This window comes from Pristis pectinata, chromosome 2 (genome assembly GCF_009764475.1).
Source record: "Pristis pectinata isolate sPriPec2 chromosome 2, sPriPec2.1.pri, whole genome shotgun sequence".
Taxonomy (NCBI): domain Eukaryota; kingdom Metazoa; phylum Chordata; class Chondrichthyes; order Rhinopristiformes; family Pristidae; genus Pristis; species Pristis pectinata.
Window position 1 is genome coordinate 75926727 of NC_067406.1, and position 20801 is coordinate 75947527.

The window sequence follows — 20801 nt, forward strand, 5'->3', positions numbered from 1 at the left end:
GATTACAATTAGGAAGAGGAGCTGGCCTTTGAGCCTGATCTGCCATTAAACAGCATCATGGCTGATCTTCAACCTCAGCTCAATTTCCTGCACTATCCCCATATTTCTTTATTCCCTTAATATCTAGAAAACTTTTGATCTTGGTTTTGAACAGACTCAATGATTAAGCCTCCACAGTTCTCTGGGGTAAAGATTTCCAAAATTTCCTACCCTCTGAATGGAGGTTTCTCCTCATTTGAGACTTAAATGAGTCTGCTAATAACCCTTATTCTGAGACTGTCATCCCTTACCCTTCAGCCAAGAAAAACGTCTTACCTACATGCAACCAATTAAGCCATGTAAGAATTTTGTATGTTTTAGTGAGATCAGCTCCATTCATTCATAACTTTGGAGAATATAGGACTAGTCTGCCAGATCTCTCCTCAATGGGCAAACCCAACCTCCCAAGAACATGCTTGGTGAATCTTTGTTACATTCCCTCTATAGCAAATGTATCCTTTTCTTGTAAGGAGGTCAAAGCTGTGCAAAATACTCCAGGTGTGGTTTCACAGCAAGACACTTTTACTAGTATACTAAATTCCTCTTGTAATAACTGCCAACATACTATTTCTTAGCTGCTTACGGCCATGCATATTAGTTTTCAGTGACCTGTGTAGAAGAATACCTAGGTCCTTTTGAACAACAACATTACCTAAACACCCTGCTTTATTGTTTTCTGTGCCAATGCGGATGAACTCATTTTTTTTCCATCAGCCATGCTCTTGGCCATTCATTTAGCTTATCTATATCTCATTGAAGCTCTTTACATATTATTCCCGACTCATAATCCCACCTAGATTTGCATCATTTAGCAAATGTGGAAATATGACATTTAGTTGCACCAGTCAAATCATCATGTACATTGTGAATACCTAGAGCCCAAGCAGTGGTCCCTGAATGGTATTGATATAGTATGTAAGCTGTTTCCAGTTGCAGAAGGGCTGGTGACTAAGGATGCAGATTTATGGTTACCAAAGGAAAATACTGTAAATATGAAATAAAAGCAAAAAGTGCTGATAGTACTTGGCAGATGGGACAGCATTAGCAGAAATATCTTTGGTAATTTCGAACAATAATTCTGCATTTTCACATCTTCTAGATTTTTATTAGGTTGCACGAGACACCCTTGATATCATTAAATCTCTTTCTTCCAGCCTATCACACCTTGCTTTTTGTCCTAATTTCAACCACGCCAACCATTTTGTTACATCTTAAAATCTGTCGATCTCTAACTATTCCTAATTGTGATAAAAGTTCATGAAATGCTAACTGTTCCTGAAATGCTGTGTCCTTTTCTGTATGTGTTGTTTTACTAGGTCAATGTTCCAGCAATTTCTAGATTTTCACAGATTTAACAATATTGATAAAAGAACGAGAGACAACATGAGAAAATATTTCTTTTCACCATACGCTATCTTGCTCTGCAAAGTGTTGCCTGAATTCGGAAGCAGTTTCAATTGTAAATCTATAAAGAGAAATACTTGAAGGGAAAATTTGTTTACTTGAAGGGACTTTGGTGAAAAAAAGGAGTAGGGTTAAGTGGGGTGTGATTTGATTGTATAAAAATGGAATAGATTATAGGTCTTGTTTTCATTTCAGTTTTCAGGTCACTTCACACCATTCCCTAAATTGTGCCAAATAACAGTGTAGCATCCGTTACTACTAAAAAAATGACAGTGTTTGAACCTACCAGAACAAGATTCACATCGCACTGTAGGGATATTTTGTGCGCTAATGGTGTTACATCCAAGACTGCATATTTATGGATGAGGATCTTTTTTGAAAGCATATGAAGTAATGCTTTAATTCTCCAAATAAATGGCATCCTCTCCAATGTATATTCTACTTTATTACTTTTTCTTACAAATTGAAATTTGACATGGCTTTGTTGATATTATTCCTGTTTATGCAGTCACCATCTGTGAAAATTGGAAATGAATTAAAATAGCCCTTTCACAGATTTTTAAAATATTATGGATATTAAATAAAGCCTAACTATATTTCAACTCCAGATTGTGACCATCATTTTGCATACAGTAAATGTATCCATGTGGTCTAAATAATAGCCCTATGACAAAATGGTATTGCTCATTATGTAATTCGTTCCAAGGTCAGTATGGTTAATTTTTCAAACAACTGAAAAATAACTGTATATAGAGGGGAATGAAATAGGTTTAATTTTACTCCCAGAAACGGTAAATAACGATTATCCAGAACTCACATGATTTAGTATAGTGTACATTAAGTGACAGAAGGCTATAAATACAAATGTCCTTCAAATATATATTTATATTTTAAAAAATACCCACAGCTCCCTCCCTTATTGTGTGACCCGTAGCGTGGCCGTACGAGAACGAGGTACGTCTTTGGTCTGCGACCCGCCATTTTGTGGAAGTGTTAGGAAGCCGGGCGTGCTTTGGGGCCTGTTGCTGGTAGCGGTAGCGCGGTTGGTGGGAGAGCTGGCAGTGACGGTGGTGGTAGCAGTAGCAGCAGCAGCTGGTTATTATTCCAGGGCACGAAAGCGCCTGCTGGAAAAAAAAGAACCGGTAAGGAGGGGGGTGGGAGGAGAGGCAGAGCCGAGCAAGTTAATGCAAGGAGGTGCTGCCGGGGCACCAAGTTGTCAGGCACGCGGGTGAGAACCCGGAACAGAGGGGATAGAACGGCGAGACAAGGATTAGAACGGCGAGGCAGGATCGGAACGCTCCGGGACCGTTCTAGAACGCTGAGACATGTCGAAGCGGCACCGCGTGGACCTGGGGGACGATTACTCGTCCAGTAAGAAGCGCGTCACCTCGGACGGGTAAGTTAATCCGCGGTGCACGGCGCCGGGCTGCAGCCGAGCCGCCTGCTTGAATGTAGCCGCTCGGCTTCAGGTCACGCCAAAGCAAGGAGCATCGCGGCCTTGTCCGCCAAAAGTTTTTTTTTGGTTCGGGGGGGGGAAAAGGGGGTGAGGGGGTGGTGGTTGTTGTCGTCGAAGAAGAAGCGGCAATCTCAGCTGGGCAGCGCGCAGACTGACTGAACGAGCGGAGCGGAAGGGGTGGCTGCTGCGGTTCCGTTCCTGCCTCTTGCGGAGAGAGAGTGAGTGCTCGTTGGTTATCAGGAGCGGCAGCGCCTGCGAGGCCCCACGCCGAGGCCTCCGAAGTCTCGAGTACCGGACCGTGCGACCCAGTGTCAGCGAGCGGCCTGCGGCTTTTTTTTTCCCGCCCATCCATGTCTCGTTTCAGGTAACTTGTTTTCATTCTGCTGCTAGACCTGTTTCCAACCGCCGTCTGGGTGGCTCGACGCCTTCTGCATGGTCGGATAATGGATGCAGCCTCCTGAATTGGCGCTGCCCTGCTCTTGTTTATTCACATGGCCGGGCCACGTTTCCAAGGCCACACCGGCTCTTTTAACGTTTTTACAGAAACCTGGAGTGAAGAGGAAGAAACGCAGCAGTAAAGTTTTTCGCATCCCTCGATATGGCGGCGGGATTCTTTCTACATATTGCTAACATTTTCTCTTTCAAGTTTTATTTTTCGTATAGGTGCTCCTTGATCGTACCTAGAGGAGGCGCAGAATGGCTGTCAATCCTGTTCACTTTGCAAAGAATAAGGTTTGGGGACATGGGGAGATAGCACGAAACAAATATTTTTAGGCTTATTCAATTACAAAAAGATGTATTTTTCCCCCTCTATTCTCCTCCCCCACCCCCGGCCCCGTGCTAGGACTGCTGGGTAGGCCTTGGTAATCTTCATTAAAATGGTGTCCATCACTGTTTTGTCTCGCGTAGGAACATAAGAAATGCGGGTAGGAATAGGCCCTCCGACTCAATAGCCTGAGCCTCCGTTCAGTAAGGTTGTGGTGTAGGAATTGGTTGTTTTATTTCTGAGGAGATAGTATATTATAATTCAAAACTATTTTATTTTGTATTTTGCCTAAATGCTGCTATTCATTTATTCATTGCTGATCCAGCTATGATATTCTCCATAACAACAAAAAAAGCAGAGCAATTAAATAAGGACTTTATTTGTGTCCTCTTCTGTGAAGACAGAACTAATGTGCCAGGTATACTAGGGAATAAAGAGTCTACAGAAAAGTAGGAAATGGAGGAAATTATCACCCCTTTCAAAAAAAAACTGCTAGATAAGTTAACACTGAAGGGGATAAATCCCCTGGTTCTGATAATCAGCATCCCAGAGTCCTGGGAGGTAGCCATGGAAATAGTGGATGCATTGGTTGTCATCTTCTGAAATCTTACAGATGATGGAACAGTTGCTGTAGATCAGAGGATGGTGAATGTAACTAACCTATTATTTAAAAAAAAGGATGGAGGGATAAAAGCAGGGATCTAGATTGGTTAGCCAAACACTAGGAATAAAAAATGGTAAAATCTATTATGAAGGATGTGAAAATGGGGTATGTAGATGGTTGAAGAAATAAAATGTATTATTTTTCAGTTTGCTGACAGTTTGAAACTGGTTAAATTGTGAGTTGCAAGAAGGATGCAAAGAACCTTCAAGATTTGGATAAATTGAGTAAGTGGGCAAATTCATGGCTGATGGAGTATAATGTAGAAAAATATGAAGTTACTTGATAAAAACAGAATGGCAGTATTTTTAAATGGTGAGAGATCGGAAAATGTTGACATTCAAAAGGACCTGGGTATCCTTACACACTTTTCACTGGAAGCAAGCATGCTGGTGCAGAAGGCAAATGATCACATTGAATGACAGAGCAGGCTCAAAGGCTTGGCTGGTGTACTCTTATTTCCTATGTTTCTTTTGTCAACAAATTCCAATATTGTTAAAAGAACATTTCAGATCCGAAAACTTGCATTTCTATTTTAATTCACAAATCTAACTGACGTTAAAAGGTTGATCATGGGTTGGGGGGGGGGATGGAGAAAGAAATAAGAAAGTAGTTTCCTACAGTGCCCAAGCAATAATCAAAGATGTAGTCTGCCAATATGCATGATTATAACAACCACAAGATATAAAACAAATGGTTATGTTCTTACAGAATACCTGCATTGTCTAGAAGAATAATGTATTATAAGAACTCAGTTGTATTAAGTTCTTAATCAAATCTTGGAATTATGCAGAGATCTTGAGAGATTATAGGGCTGGATGTGATTGTGGAGATGGGGGTGACAAGACCATGCAGTATTTTTAAAACAAGAATGAGAACAATGAAATTGGGTTGCTCTGCAACTGAGGAACTAGGTTAGATTAGTGAGTGCAGAGATGATGGATGAATGGGTCTTGGTATGATAGAGGATCACTGTTGTTCTAGATGAGCTCAAAATTGGGGAAGATGGAGCTGGCCAGGATAGTGTTTGGCATAATGAAGTCCATAGTTAAATTTTCTTAGAGTTAAGGTCTTGGCACTCAGCGAGGCAGGAGTGTAGTCAGATGATGTTAGAGATTGAAATAGTTGGTCTAGGTGATGATGTGGTTGGAATACATCATGGGGTTAACTATGACACCAAGGTTGAGAACTATTAGGCTTGGTGTTTGTGGCTGAGGCAAGGAGTCAAGAGCTGGAGAATGTTTTGTGACTGAACTTAAAAAAACATAAAGCCAGAAAAGGCCATTTGGCACCTTGTATTTGCTCTGCTACTTAATAAGATTATTGTTAATCTTTTATCTAGGGGCCACTTTTGTTCCATAACCCCATTTCCTTGACTCCCTTTACCACCGTTTCTCTTCCTTCAAGCCCACCTACACCCTTCTCCCTAACTTTCTATTCTATCCCCCTCCATCCTACTGTCACCTGACAGAAACATAAAGCACAGGAAGCCATTTGGCCCATGGTGCCCATTGGTGAATCATGCCTCCATCTTTTCATTGGCCACTTGCGAAAAGTGCTTTTCCTTTTCCCACTCCTTAGCCTTTCCCCCACTGTGACCAACTTGTGGCTTCCAAGCTGCTATTGTGTGTTCAGGGGATTTTTTTTTTGCATATTATGCTGAATGTTGGGCAAGCTGACGAACTGGAAAAGTATGGTTCAGTAGCAGTCATTAATGCCTGCATGCATGTAGGTGAGAAATAAAGTGGTGTTAAAGATGTATCCTTGCAAAGCCCCGTGGTAATGGTACCAGTACAGAAGAAGCCTTTACAGGTGATTTTCTGGCTATAACTGGAAAAAGGGCAGTTCGATGCAGTGGGGTGATTTTTGAGGTACTGCAAAAAGGTGGTGTGGTCAGCTATGGCAAAAATGGTTGGCAAGTCAAAAGAGATGTTAATTTAACCTAATCCTAATCGCAGCAAAAGGTAGTAGGTAAGATGGTTAGGAAGGTGTGTGAGTTGCTTGCCTTTATTGGCTGAGATACAACTCAAAACCAGGGAAATTATGTTAAAGCTTTAACTGATTATTGCACAGAAAGGCCATTCAGTCCATTGGGTCTTCGCTGCCTCCCAGTAGAACAACCCCACTAGTCCAACTCTCCCTCTTTTGCCCATCAAGTCCTTTTTGATTCATTTGCCACTTATCATTGCTAAGGTGTAGTTTATAATAGATGATTAACCTATCAACGTGTCTTGAGAACCTGGAGGAAATCCACGTAGTTAGAGGGAGAAGGTGCAGGTTCCACACGTGGCACCTGAGACCACTGAAGATGTGATACGGCAGCACCAATTGCAGCCACTGCTCTGTTCACACTCACAAGAGTCTTGCCTACAGTTCTGGTCACCAGATCAAAGAAAGGATGTGATACTACTGGAGAGAGTGTGGCGCAAATTTAAGGATGTTGCCAGGGCTGGAGAATTATGATTGAGGAAAGACAGGCTTAGTTGTGGTGTCTTTTTTTTTGGAACAAAGGACACCTGAAGGGAGATTTAATCAAGGTATATAAAGTTATGAAGGCCAAGACAGGATGAACATGAATGATCTATAACCTTTTGCAGAGAACATAACCTACAAGCTATGTAACAATAGCTAAGCAATGGGATTAATTTTAAGTCCATTTTTGGTTAGCAGGCACAGAATGGGCTGAGTAGCCTCTGTGCCATAGGTTTCTGTCATTCCATGAAATATGCTGTGACTTTGGTTAGGATCTTTCATATCATGGAGGTGGTAGAAGCCTGATTTGAAGCAATCAAGTATGGAAGTCGGACAGTTTTGGAGAGGAGGAAACTGAATTGACTGTGAGGCTGTAATTTGCAATCGGTTGAGGTGTTTTTCTTTGGTGAGAGTATGGATGATTGCAGATGTGATGGTGATGAGGGCCACATCCCAAGGAGCTGGAGCTATAACAGTGTGAAAATAGGATCAGCAAGGGAAAAGTATGGCAGCAGGAGATGGAACAGCTAATTATATGGGCATACAAGATTAGCTAGGGAAGGGCATGGTGAGGAGTAGGAAAAGAACTAGAAAAAGGCATGAGTTCAGAGTTGGGGCAAAGGCATCTTGTGGGAAGTTTGGCCTGGTGCCTGTTGGTAAGTGGCAGAGGGAGCTGAATGGTTGATCTGAATCATTATGGACAAAGGTCTCCACAAACTCCTTGTACTTGCTTGGTGGGGTGGTGGAGGTTAAAGTTTTTTATCGTGGTGAGAAAAAAGCAGGTAGTTACTGTATTCCAGGGTGATCTTTGGGTAATGATCAGTTCTAGGAGAGAAGAGTTTGAGTGCATTATGCAGTCCTTTCAGGGGTTGAATGGGTACTTATGTTGGAGATCTGGACCAGCTTTGCTGAAATTGTAGATGCTCAGACTTCGGGTAGTCAGGAAACTGTTTTAGGTCATTTTGAGAAAGTGGCAGTGAAAGAGTTGGTCATTATTGATCCTGTAGAAAGTTGGCATGCATTGGTTGGGTGACCCCTTACTTGTACCATAGCAAGTTGTCATTGATATCAGCAGTATATTGGAAGATTGTAATTCCTTATTTGTGCTGCACTGATATTTGGTGTTCTTCACTTCACTAAACTAGTAGAACTGGAGGTTACAATATTGCTTATAAATACAGTAGTTTCCTATAAACTTATTGTAGTTAACTAATCAGGAACAACTAGCTATCAATTTGGCTGCTTACTAATAAACTGACTTGTATTCTAGATCAGTGTGATGAGATTCCATTGTACATTTTTAGTTCAGATTTGCAGTGGGAAGTGCGTTTCAAAACCTGAACCATGTGTAACCTTAATTGTTTTAACAAAGCTTGATCTTTTTAGATAGCATCATTATTGTAGTTCCTGTAAGTGGGAAAGTGTGAAGAAAATTTCTTTCAGTCCAAGGTTATTGTAAAATATGGGAAGAAGGTCCTGCTATCCTTCTTCATGGGTTTAACAGACCCAAATTGTATCAGTTAAAGCAGACTTTAACCCTGAAATGGTGAGGATACTGTTCATATGATGGTCAAAAAGACCAAGTTAAAAAGAGTAGCAGCAAAGATAATGATCTGCAGCTGTGTGAGTGGTGGGTCAAAAGTATGTGTAGGTGGTGCTTGATGGTGCTGGGGGTGGGTAGATTGTATTGTTGAACACTCCTGTTGTTTGCCTTTGGCCTTTGCTACTGACTGGAAGACTCTTGAGTGCTTGGAGTCTTCGTGGGTAATTCTCAACCAGTTTGGCCCTGGGCTAGTGTTTCCCATGAGTTGGTGAGGATTTTGTATTTTCTTTTCTATGAAACTTGGAGGATGTCCTTCATGCACTTTCTCTACTTCTTGTCACAATTGATTACAGAGTTGAGTGCCTGCAGAGTGAGTTTGGTGCAAGGGACGTGAATCAAGTGGAGACACAAGAGACTGCAGATGTTGGATCTGGAGCAACAGAAAAAGCATCAGAGGAAATCAGCGGGTCAGGCAGCATCTCTGGAGGGAAATGGACAGTCAACATTTTGGGTCGAAACCCTTCATCTGGTCCAGATGAAGGCTCTTGACCCGAACTGTTGACTGTCCATTTCCCTCCAAAGATGTTGCCTGATCCGCTGATTTCCTCCAGCGCTTTGTGTGTTGCTCCAGATTTTAGCATCTGCAGTTTCTTGTCCACTGAGTTCAGAAGATGTTGGATTCATGTCCTACTCTCAAAGTTTCAGTGCACATCTCTATTCAGTGTCTTATTGGTGTTGTATAAGCTTGCTTTGTGCAAATTGTCTATTGTGTTTCCTACGCAAGTGTTAAATTGCACTTCAAAGCTACTTGGCTTTAATTAGATCATATGATCCTGATTTGAATGCATAAATCTTTCTTCTAAATCTTAAAATGAAGAGATTTTTCTCTGTTCAAATACTTGTGTTCTAGTGCTAGGCATTGTGTCTAATTACTGCTGCTGTTTCTCCCTTTTATTCCTCTCATGTTACCCAGCTGTAAGCACGTTCTGAGTTTTTAATGCAGTCCTGAAACTTGCATCAATAATGGATAAAAGAATAAAACATTCCTGAGAACCTACAATCTCCAGGCATAAATCCTTCTATCTTTTCTAATAATAAATGTGCCTGTTAAATGAATAAAACATTTAACTGAATTGTAAATGGCATTTAATCATTTAAGCCATACTGCCTGCTAAAGTAAATGTGTTGAGCCCTTTTACCAATCAATGTGTGTTTGTTAGGTGTGAAAAATCACCTAGTAACCAAGTCACTGCTGTTCTAGATCTCTTAGCTCATTGGATACTAAGGCTCAAGGGCTTTGAGCAATCAATGTGATTTGGTTTTGCTTTGTAAAATAACCCCTTGGGCACTCAATGCTCCACCTTTGTGCTGCTGTAGACTTAACATATTTTGACATCCATAACATTTCTTTATAATATGTGACCCTTTCACAGTGCTGTAATTGCATTTCATTGTCCGCTGCTTATCAAACTTGATACATCCTGCTTAAGTGAACATCATTGGCAAGATCATTTTCTTTAAAACGTTCATTTGTATGAAGTAGTTTACGAGACGTTCTCATTTTTCAGTTTTATTCCTTGTATTCTGTGTGTGTGTTACTTATTTTTGAGTCCCATTGCTCTTTTGATGTTTTTGCTCTCTATCGCTCCTTTTCCATTTGCCCACCTTGTCCCCATTCTGATTAGCTGTTCAACTTATTCTCTGGACATTTTTAAAGCCCATGTTCCAGCCCAGAGTCTTGTCTTTTCCCTTTCCTGACTTGCTGGTTTATGTTTTCTCTCTCTTGACTCCCAGCTTTTGCAACTTTTTAAGTGACCCAAAGAAGCATCTTCCTCTTCCACCCCATGCAAGGAATGAAGGGATCAAAGAAGCCACATTCCCACTACCTGCCAAAATTATGCTGGAAATTGTGAAGTTTATTTGTCGTATTCTATATCCAAAGTGGAAGTGAACAGTTTGACTTTTAGCAGTGTTAAGTTTGGATCAGGACAGCATGGAGAAGTGAAGATTTGCATTAGCATCCAGCTGTAAGTATTTGAAATTGTCATACTTTATGTAAGTGTTTTTATCTGCAGAGGAGAGTGTTGCAGCAGTCTCATAGGTAAATTGTCTATTAATAGGCAAGTGAAACGGTATAGATGGCAATAAGAGATGATAAAAGCGGGCAGGAAGCATTGATTGGAGTGGTTTACAGGCAACTCCTCTCTCTTTACCCTCTCCCATCCCCCTCCCAGCATGACAGGCAGCAACTGAATTGGAAAGGGAATTAAAAAAAAATTAACATTTTCTTAGCATAGTTAATAGTATTAATTGGGGGTTAATTAATTCTTCTCAGACTGGGCAAATCAACTGGGCAAAATTTGATCATAGTCCCTTTAATCCATTTGGAGCAGTTTTTTGGAACATTATGTCAAGAAACCAACTAGGGAGAAGCTTATCCTGGGCTTTGTGTTGTGTAATGAGACGAGGTTAATTAGTAATCTCAGTGTAAAGGATCCTGCAGGGCAATATTTCTCAACCTGCAGGTGACCCAGTTTTCACATTGCTGCAACCCATGTGACATCAACTTTTTTTAAATGGCAATTTGGAAATTAAGCAATGATGGTGCAGATCTTTCCTTGCCCTGAGATTACTGACTGCCTATCCTTGGGTCATGCTGTCTCTTGCATAGCCTGGAGTACACCACTGTACTGGGGGTGTTGTGGACTGCAATGTACGGGTTGTCCCAAAGAATGCCATTGGCTGTGATCATAGTGACTGACAGCTGGTGAAGTCCTGCGCACAACCTCGCCACCTGTTGCAGGCTTTGAATGTTTGTGATTGTCATTCGCATTTGGATACATTCAGAAACGTGTAGGATCGCTCAGAATAAAAGCAATTTCAAACAAATTGTTTATTAACACTACAAGCATGTAGGAAAACAGATAAATTCATTTAATGATGCAATGAAATTAAAAAAAAGTTCTACGTGCCTTCTCCCACAAACCAATTTCTTCCAAGTATTTGAGTAGGACTGCTGTAAACCTGGTACAGACTTAATGGGCAGGATTTGTTGCCTATGAGCAGAAGTTCTTGAAATCTTCTTGGACCCCACAGTGGGTTCACTGGTGCAGTGTGGGATTAGCCGACAGCCCAGGTAGCAGTAAGGCAATAGGCACAAGCGCCTGGTCAATGTCCCAAGGCAGCATTTGAAAGTGGGATTTGCACAGAGAAAAGCAGGGAAGTCCTGACATTGGTGCTGGTGTCCGATCAGGACAAAGATTCTAACATTACCTCTCTAACATTACCTATTTCACCCTCATCTGTATTTTACACCTCAGCTTGGTGATTACAACACTCGTCTGGTTGGACTCTCATCTAATGCCCTCTGTAGTCCTCAGCTTATCCAAAGCTCCTCTGCTTGTTCTTTGACTCTAACTTTGTGTTATTTGCCCATTACTGTTTTTTGTCTACGTACTTTTCCTTTCAGTCCATTGATATCTTCATTTAACCCTTACTGGCCTTGCTCCTCTCATCCTCTCATTTTCCTGATAATGCTGCTCTGACATAGTGTGGCATTTTGCTACATTAAGGATGGTTTAGCAATGTACGTCATCCCATCCAAAAAGCACACTAGCATTGAGGCGTTCCTTCCAATACTGGACGGGAGTTGGCTTAGATTGTATGTTGAAATGTCTGGAGTGGGGTTGAGAGATGGAAGTCGTGCAGTGAGTGAAGGCTATAGCATTTGTCACCAATAGTGGATTTACTATTATTGAGATTTTGCCGTAATCTTGTTGAAACTTTGAATCATGGTTTGTTCTGTATTTCTCATCAAGATGCTTACAGTAAAAGTTCTCTGTTGTGAACTTGGATGATTTGGCAGGAGCCAAGATTTTTGGTGATTTGTTGCATCCTTTATTATGGAACGAAAAGTTGCTAATTCAGACAATGCAGCACACACAAAATGCTGGAGGAACTCGGCAGGTCGGGCAGCATCTTTGGAGGGGAAATAAACAGTTGATCTTTCGGATTCAGGATGAAGAGTCTCGACCCAAAACATCGACTGCCTGACCTGCTGAGCTCCTTCAGCATTTTGTGTGTTGCTCCAGATTCCAGCATCTGCAGAATTTCTTGTATCTCTAATTCAGACAATGCCTTTGTTTACAGATACTAAATGTGAGAATTGGTTATTGCAACTTCATTTCTTTGTGCCCTGTATCTTACTTGTACAAGTTATCTGCAGCTGTGTGGGGGGTGGGGGGGGGGGGGGGGTGGAGAAAAGGGGAAAAAAATCTTATTTAGAGTCTTAAGTTGGACATTTCCAAATATTTTTGGAACTCTGCTTCTGTGGGGAAACATCTGAAGGGACAAAATTCATTGCGTAAATCTATCAAGGTTACAACAGTGTGCTGAGTTGGAAGTAGTTCATGCAAATATAAAATGTTTTGGAGATTTCATGAAGAGATCTGGCTGGTTGAAATCAGTAGGTGACATTGAGCAGAACATTTTGACCTTTAAAACTTGCGTTTGGTTAACCTATGTAAAGGGGAGTTTGAACCAGCTCTCATCTGACAAAACTGATTATTATCCCAGGATTATTGTGCAATGTGATTTGTCTTGTTGAGCTCTTCTGTTATTTTCTGACTGCAAGGAGCTCCTAGATGACTTTGTTAAAAGGGGTCAGGCCATCTAAACAGCCACTTCTGCTGCCATCTTTTCTAATCCATTAGGAAGAAACTTTCTCCAATGTGGCCCCTTCTTTCACCACTGACCCCTGCACTCCCCCCTGCATATGGCCCTGAATTTCTATTGTTCTTCTCTCTCACTTGATGCCTTTTCCCAGCCCTTCTTGTCTGTGAGATCCACCTACTCCCTTGTTCTTTCTTGGCTTCGTCGTTGAGTGAAATTTCCCATCTCCTTCAAATTGACTGTCACCACCTAACTCCTCAAGAAATCAAATTTTGATCTTCTGTCTTTGCAAACATTTGCTCCACTTCCAACACTCTTTTTCCTATCCCAAATTGTTGTATGTGCTGCTGCCTCATAAATCCATGCTGGCCTCAAGCTCTGTATGGCACAGTACCAAAAGGGTTTTCTTAAAAGATAAATGTCGTGCTGTTTTGTAATTAAAGTTCATCACCCTACATGACTGCTGTCTTTGGCACAATTGACCGCACTAGCCTTTCCTGAACCTCCTTTATCTGCACCTGCCTAGTTTGAGTGTTTTGCAGTCTTGGAGAAATACTTGAAGTAATGACTTTTCTGAATTCTTCATTGTTGCCTCTGATCTCTCTTTGATAACCTATCCTAGTCATCCTATTTCTCAACCATATACAACCCCCTGGCAATGTTTCCTGAAAATCAAGTGTCCCCACCCTTTCCCTCCCTTGCTTGTTGTGGAAGAAAGATCGAAGATTATTATTGGGGGGGATAGCTTTTTAAAAAAAAGTTGGGAAAGAGAATAATTCAAGGAAGGGCAAATTATTGTTTCCCCATATGTAAATATCAACAATTTCGAGGAACTATAGATGGAAAGATAATGGAGTAACTACCCAAGGATGTGATAGGGTACTGAAAGATGATTTCAAATTTTCCTTTAATTGAAGGATAAACAAGGTTGCGAACAAAATATTTTTTATACAGGTCTTCAGTCGGCTGCTCTGGACTCGTGATTAAGGTCAGAACACAAGAAGTCAGTGAACATTTAAAAGAGTAAACAACGTTCTGGTTACAAAGCAGCAAACAGTAGAGGTTAGCGGCAAAGACAAGTGTTTTGTAAGGATTGGCTTTAAGATAACTGTTCTAGGCAGTTTACATTAACAATTTGGAACTTGCTTCAGAAGTACAATTTTAAAATTTGTGGATGACACCAAATTTTGGTTGCAGATATTAGTCAAGATTGCAAGTAAATAAGGGAGATGATAAGCATGATGAACATCATGTGAAAGGGGAAATGATCTTGAGGTTGTATGGAATATGGAAGTGTGAAGAAGCCACACATTCCCCAGTAAATGAATGTCCAAATTGGGTGGAGGTACAGAGGGATCCAGGTGTACAAACGTGCACAACGCAAAGCAGACCAAACGTAACATAAACCATTATAAATAATGTGGAAGATCCAAGCTGCAGGTATTAGATTATTTGTTCTCTTGATCTGTTTGGAAGGCAGTCTGTTGTTGCATTATTCTGGCTTTCATAATTTGTGATTGTACCACAGATATTGTACTGTATTGAAATCTTTGTGACCAATTAACAAGGAACACCATAAGATAGGTTGTGATCCAAGGGCTTGATGAGAGAAGGATCATTAAGTTGAGGCTTGTGAAAATTACTTGTCCTTTATAGAAGCTACATTTAAATTCTGGATGATTTGGGTTTTACAGAAGAGCATTTAAAATTTCTTGGAGCTAGAGTTAGCAATTGAAAGTAATGGGGAATTACTAAGAGGTGACTGCATCACTTTAATATCACCGTCAAATGTATATTGAGCTTGTGTTTTGTAGTGTGTAGTATGATCAGAGTTACTAATCTCATCCTTTGGAATTCCTTGCACTCCAAATGTGCCTCGGGTGACCATAACAGCCATGTCCCATTTGAATCCAATTCTTCCACAAGGTAGCTTGACTATTGGAAGAGAAATTAGCTGCTTATTCCAGAAATGGTTTTGTCTTCTCAAGGCCACTGCACAATTATCTCCAAGAATTTGGGTATCTTTCAAAAGGGTTTCTGGGAGAAAACTGTAGGAAATGGAAGATTCATTAAGTCTCTGTTTTGGGGGAAGCTGAGTTCTTGTTCTCTGAATACAGCTACGTTATAGTGAATATCTTGGTTACTAATGGTGGCAAGCACTTGTAACCATTGAATTGGTGTAGACTTCGGAGTTTTGATGGTAGTACGCATTGTGTAATTGGGCATTCACATGTTTGAAATGAGAGTTTGCAGTCTAATCTTTGTGGTTGAATGGACTGGCACCATAGCCAGTGTGTGAGTGCGCCCATGTTGGCACCTCTGCTCATTCTGGCAGGTTTTGCATTGTGTTCAGTTGGCCTTTGGTGCTTTTTGGAGCTGGCCATTGCTAACTGGCCATTCCTTTCAATTGTTAACTTTAGCTCCAAGAAATGTCAAATGCCCTTCTGCAAAACCCAAATCATCCAGATTTGAATGTAGCTCCCGTAAATGACAAGTACTTTTCACAAGCCCCAAGATGGACTTGTGGTTTCAACAAAGAGTGAAAGTGACAACAATACTTGGAATTTTGTGATGGCACAGTTTTGCTTGGTACCCTGGACCGTGCTACTAAGTAGTGGTGCTGAGCCTGGATCCTACTAAAGAAAAAGTGTCGCTAATTTTGCAGGAGCCGTGGATCTGCAGGCAGGCAAAAAAAACAGTTGTCACTGTCAAGCTGGGCATAAACTCGAGCAAGCTTCTAGACAGGCAAAGTAAGCACTCTATCAGATGTGAACTCCCAAAGTTACCAAGACAAAGGAGCAGAAGTAGGCCATTCGGCCCATCGAATCTGCTCCATGAGCTAAACTAATACTATTCCTATCTAGCCCCAATTTCCGGTCTTGTCTCCTTATCCCTTGATACCTTGACTAATTAGATACCTATCAATCTCCTCCTTAAACGCCCCCAATGATTGGGCCTCCACAGCTGTATGTGGCAAAGAATTCCATAATTTCACTACCCTCTGGCTAAAGAAATTTCTCCTCATTTTTGTTTTAAACTGGTACCCTCTAATTCTAAGACTGTGCCCTCTAGTATTGGCCAGGATCTTAACTCTTGAGTGGTTTCCCAGCAAGGTGTTTGAGGCCAGCTTGAACGCAATAAAAAGAGTGAAATTTGGCTGGGTCGATGGAATCCTTCTAACTTTTTCCACCAGCTGGGACTGGTGTAGGCACATCAGCCACTAATGAACTATATTCAGATATGGTGGAAAGAAGCAAGTTCCTCAATACTGTGAAAATAAATTATTATGGGTCTGCAGAAACTGGGAGACCCACCTGACAATCCTGCAGGCTATCATCTGGCTGTTGTGTTTAAAAAAAAACCTGCAGACCACTGTGGCTTATTCTTGAGAATTAGTCTGACTGCTGAAGTGTCTATCCCTAACAAAAAAAATAGTTGGTCTTTTAAATTGCTATTACCAAGTGCATACACTTGCCAGGAACTTTGCCGACCTTTTTTTTTCAGTGCAGTCTTGATGCTCATTCTGCACTTGCAATAATGTGTGGAAGGATGTATAACCTTTGTCTTCTCCTTGGCACCTGGCTGCTTTGCTGTCTTCCGTGACTATTTCGGGGTAATTGTTGTTGTGGACCATAGTTAATAGTCTCCAGTATCCTTGCCCTTGCTGTCTTAAAGACTTATTTGAGTGATGTTCCTCATACCTACAAGAAATTCTCCCCATGTTTGGAACTGAGAAAGACTTGGAAAGAAATTAAAGATAAACTGATATCAGAGCTGTTGATCAGAGCAAAATGTTTCTGTGTGTGCAAGCTATGTTCAAATTCAACTAAGTCTGTCATTTCAACATTTTGTGCCTATGATGCATATCCATCTGTTTCCACTTATTTAAAAAGTGGTAAATTGGTTTATTATTGTCACATGTACTGAGGTACAATGAAAAGGTTGTCTTGCAATACTGTTTCAAACCAGATCAATTAATTACAAAAAGTACATTGAGGTAGTACAAGGTAAAACAATAACAGAATGCAGAGTAAAGTGTTAACTTTACAGAGAAAGTGCTGTGCAGGTAGACAATAAGGTGCAAGGTCATAATGAGGTCGATTGTGAGAAGAAGAGTCCATCATATCATACTAGGGAACCATTCGATAGTCTTTCAACAGCGCAGTAGAAGCCATCCTTGAGCCAGGTGGTTCATGCTTTCAGGCATTTGTATCTTCTGCCCAATGGGAGGCGGGAGAAGAGAGAATGACCAAGGTGGGTGAGGCCTTTGATTGTGCTGGCTGCTTTACTGAGACAGTGAGAAGTATAGACAAGAGTCCATGGAGGGGAGGCTGGTTTATGTGATGTTCTGAGCTGTGTCCACAACTCTGCAGTTTCTTGCAGTTACGGGTAGAGCAGTTGCCATACCAAGCCGTGATGCATCTGGATAGGATGCTTTCTATGGTGTATTGATAAAAATTGGTGCAGGTCAAAGGAGATATGCCAAGTTTCTTTAGCCTCCTGAGGAAGTAGAGGAGCTGGTGAGCTTTCTTTGCTATGGCGTTAACATGGTTGGACCAGGACAGGCTATTGGTAATGTTCATTTCTGGGAAATTGAAGCTCTCGACCCTCTCGACCTCATCATCGTTGCTGTAAACAGGAGCATGTGCACCACCTCCCTTTCTGAAGTCAATGGCCAGTTCTTTTGATTTGCTGACCTTGAGGGAGAGGTTTTTGTCATGTCTATCTCCTCCTTGTACTCCAACTCACTGTTATTTGAGATATGGCCCACTAAGGTGGTATTGCCTGTAAACTTGTAGATGGGGTTAGAGCAGAATCTGGCCATGCAGTTGTGAGTGTATAGGGAGTAGAGTAGGGGGCTGAGGACCCAGCCTTGTGGGGCACCAGTGTTGAGAGTAATCGTGGCAGAGGTGTGGCTGCCTATCCTCACTGATTGCAGTCTGTTGGTCAGGAAGTCAAGGAGCCAGTTACAGAGGGAGGTGTTAAAGTCCCAGGTTTAGGAGTTTGGAGATGAGTTTGCTTGGAATTACAGCATTGAAGGCAGAGCTGTCGTCAATAAACAATAGTCTAACGTAGGTGTCTTTACTGTCCGGATGCTCCAGAGACGAGTGTAGGGCCAGGGAGGTGGTGTCTGCTGTAGACCTGTTTCGGTGATAGGTGAATTGCAGTGGGTCCAGGTTGTCTTTGCAGCTGGAGTTGATGTGTGCCATGATCATCCTCTCAAAGCACTTCATGATGGTGGATGTCAGAATCACCGAGTAGGAGTCATTAAAGCTCATTACCTTGCTTCTTTTGGGTACCAGGATGATAGTCGTAGTCATCTTAAAGCAGGTAGGAACCTCTGATTGAAGCAGGGAGAGATTAAAAATATGTCTGCAAATACCCCCGCCAGCTTATCTGCACAGGATCTCAGGACACGGCCAGGGACGCCATCCGGGCTAGACACTTTCTGCGGGTTCACTCTCCAGAAGACTGATATGATGTCCGCAACAGTGACTGTAGGTTCAGCGTGACCCAAAGTTGACCATGTTGGTGTACTACTTGATTGTATCTTGATTTTATGTGATTAATCCTGTGAATTTTATAGAGTGGTAATTGGCAAGAGTAACATTTTGTATATAATAGAGGAATAATTTGGTTCAGGAGACAATTCAACAATTGTGGAATGTAACATTCATTTTGGTGCATTGGTATTTGTAAATCATGCATGGTTCACTTGGGCTTTTGAAAATGAAGTTGCATTCAGTTGGACTGTTGTCCTGTTGCCATTGTGTGCAGAACCTGGCATTAGTGCATGACTGGTCTGAAGAAAAGTACTGCCCAATGAGCTGAAATTAGAAAACCGTTCCCTTTACTGTTATTCACCAGCATTGATTTTAGTTGAATTTAATGTTGGGTCTGCAAAGGTGAACGCAAGATTCTAGATGTTGATGAAGCTAAATTTTAATTGGATGAAAAAGGTAGAAGGCACAAAATTGGATAAATGTACAGGTCAGCAGTGAGAAGTAACCATTAAAGAACTTGGACCAGGTGTTGTCAGACAGGATGTTCCCTTTCCAAGTTTTGGGGCAATGTTGACATCACTAGTGTGAATGAAAACTGATTTCTTGAGTGCTTCCTCTGTAGCATTTTTCCTTACTGCAGTATTGCCATATGCTCTACCATTGGCTCATTCAGTTAATCTTCCATATTTAAGTATTGCTCTCCTTCAGGCTGCTCCCAAGCCTCAGATTTCCTGAAAGAAATCGTGTCCCTATTGCAGTTCAGGAATAGTGTATTTTCGACGAGCAGCAAGTTTTACTTGTTTTCCAACTTGTTCTTCATTTTGTTCTGGCTCAACTTCATCCTTTTGTTTTGTTTTAAAGAAATGGTTTCATTAATCTTGTACCAAGTTTCTTTGGATCTAATAATTGTTTATTTTAACCATTTTCCTGCCAGTGATGGTTAATAGTAAGCTTTACTCTATTAGGTTTTGCACTTGGGCTTGAGAGGCTGGACATTATGCACTATCGCTTGCCTTTGTAAAGCAGCCACCTTTGATTGCAGGTCTGAGTGTATTACTAACTGCTACTGCATGATGCTCAACAGGTGTTGATTCCCACTGATTCAGATTAATCATTTTTTTTGGTAGTTTTCATATGCCATCACCTGATCTCTGTACCAGAAAGCTTTGACAAAGGTGTTTCACCTCGAGCCCGAAAGGTAATTCTAGGTCTCCCTTCTATGCTCATCTCCAATGTAGCAAATGATCCCAAAATCTGTGAACTTTCAATTGAATGAACTTTCAATTGAAACTTGAGGCATTGACAATTCCTTTCTCCCCACTCCCACCCCCCTCCCCCACCACAGATGCTACTCAATCTACTGATTTTCTTCAGCAGACTGTCAGTTGCTCCAGATTTCAGCATCTTCAGTCTCGAGCTTTGTGACAATTTTTATTCCTTTGAGTATATCTTTTTAGTACCAGAGCTAAGTTAAGGCATGTATTCAGCTGGCATCATTTTAATGCCCTTTCCCAGATCTATTTGTGAATAGGAGAGTAGTATCTCTGACTACATTAATTTTATTTCCCCATTTATTAGGCTAATTCTCATAGCAGAACACAATTGTGGTGTCCCATCCTCCTAACAATAGTGAAAACATCCTCACTTGGACAAAGTGTGAACTATTAAACCTATCTCATGTGCTCCTGTGTATATTATTGCCTGGTAAACCTGTGCAGACAAAGTGCTTTGGGGCCTGTGTGATTGAGGATATATCTATGGGCATCTTGCTGTTGTAGCCTGTACTCTGACTGGTGTTGCACCAGTCTGGCAAACGGGAGAGCGTAGAACTCTGACCCCAGTAACTGTTTGGACCACTAATCGTCATGCTTACATTCACATCCTTGGAGTCCTGATGCAAGACCCTGGCTGGTTTATTCCAATGTGCTATTACAAGCAACCCCTGCGTTATGGCATTCAGGTTACGGCAATTTGCTCTTGGAGAACTTAAGAATCGCTGTGCAAAAGTGTGAGATACTGAATAAAATTCGCTCTCATATGGATTTGTGTGGGGTGGGGTGGAGGAGGGGAGTAAATAACACACATTTTGTTTTTCAATTCACGTTTCTTGATGCACGCGCAGATGACATTGTTTCATGTTACAGAGAAATCATGATATGTCCTGTTTTCTAAAACTCCAACCCCTCCTGTAACACAGGGTCACCTGTACTATATGGGTCATTTTTATTGTTGGTATAATCCAACCATGTAATTTGTTATTTGCTCACCTCCCCCACCTCAACTTC

The 20801-nt window shown here is 41.4% G+C and overlaps 1 protein-coding gene across 3 annotated transcripts in view; it reads left to right on the forward strand.

Annotated features, from left to right (window-relative positions):
- Nucleotides 1-2556: 2556 nt before the first annotated feature.
- dhx15 (DEAH (Asp-Glu-Ala-His) box helicase 15) overlaps nucleotides 2557-20801 on the forward strand; it is a 112063-nt gene continuing 93818 nt past the window's right edge. The window contains exon 1 of one of the 3 annotated variants that reach the window (XM_052010345.1): nucleotides 2557-2839. In XM_052010345.1, coding sequence (XP_051866305.1) covers nucleotides 2769-2839 — 71 coding nt within the window. In that variant the 5' untranslated portion in view covers nucleotides 2557-2768. Of the gene's footprint in view, nucleotides 2840-2871; nucleotides 3264-20801 lie in introns of those variants that run through there. The other 2 variants (XM_052010343.1, XM_052010344.1) reach the window with 2 other exon arrangements.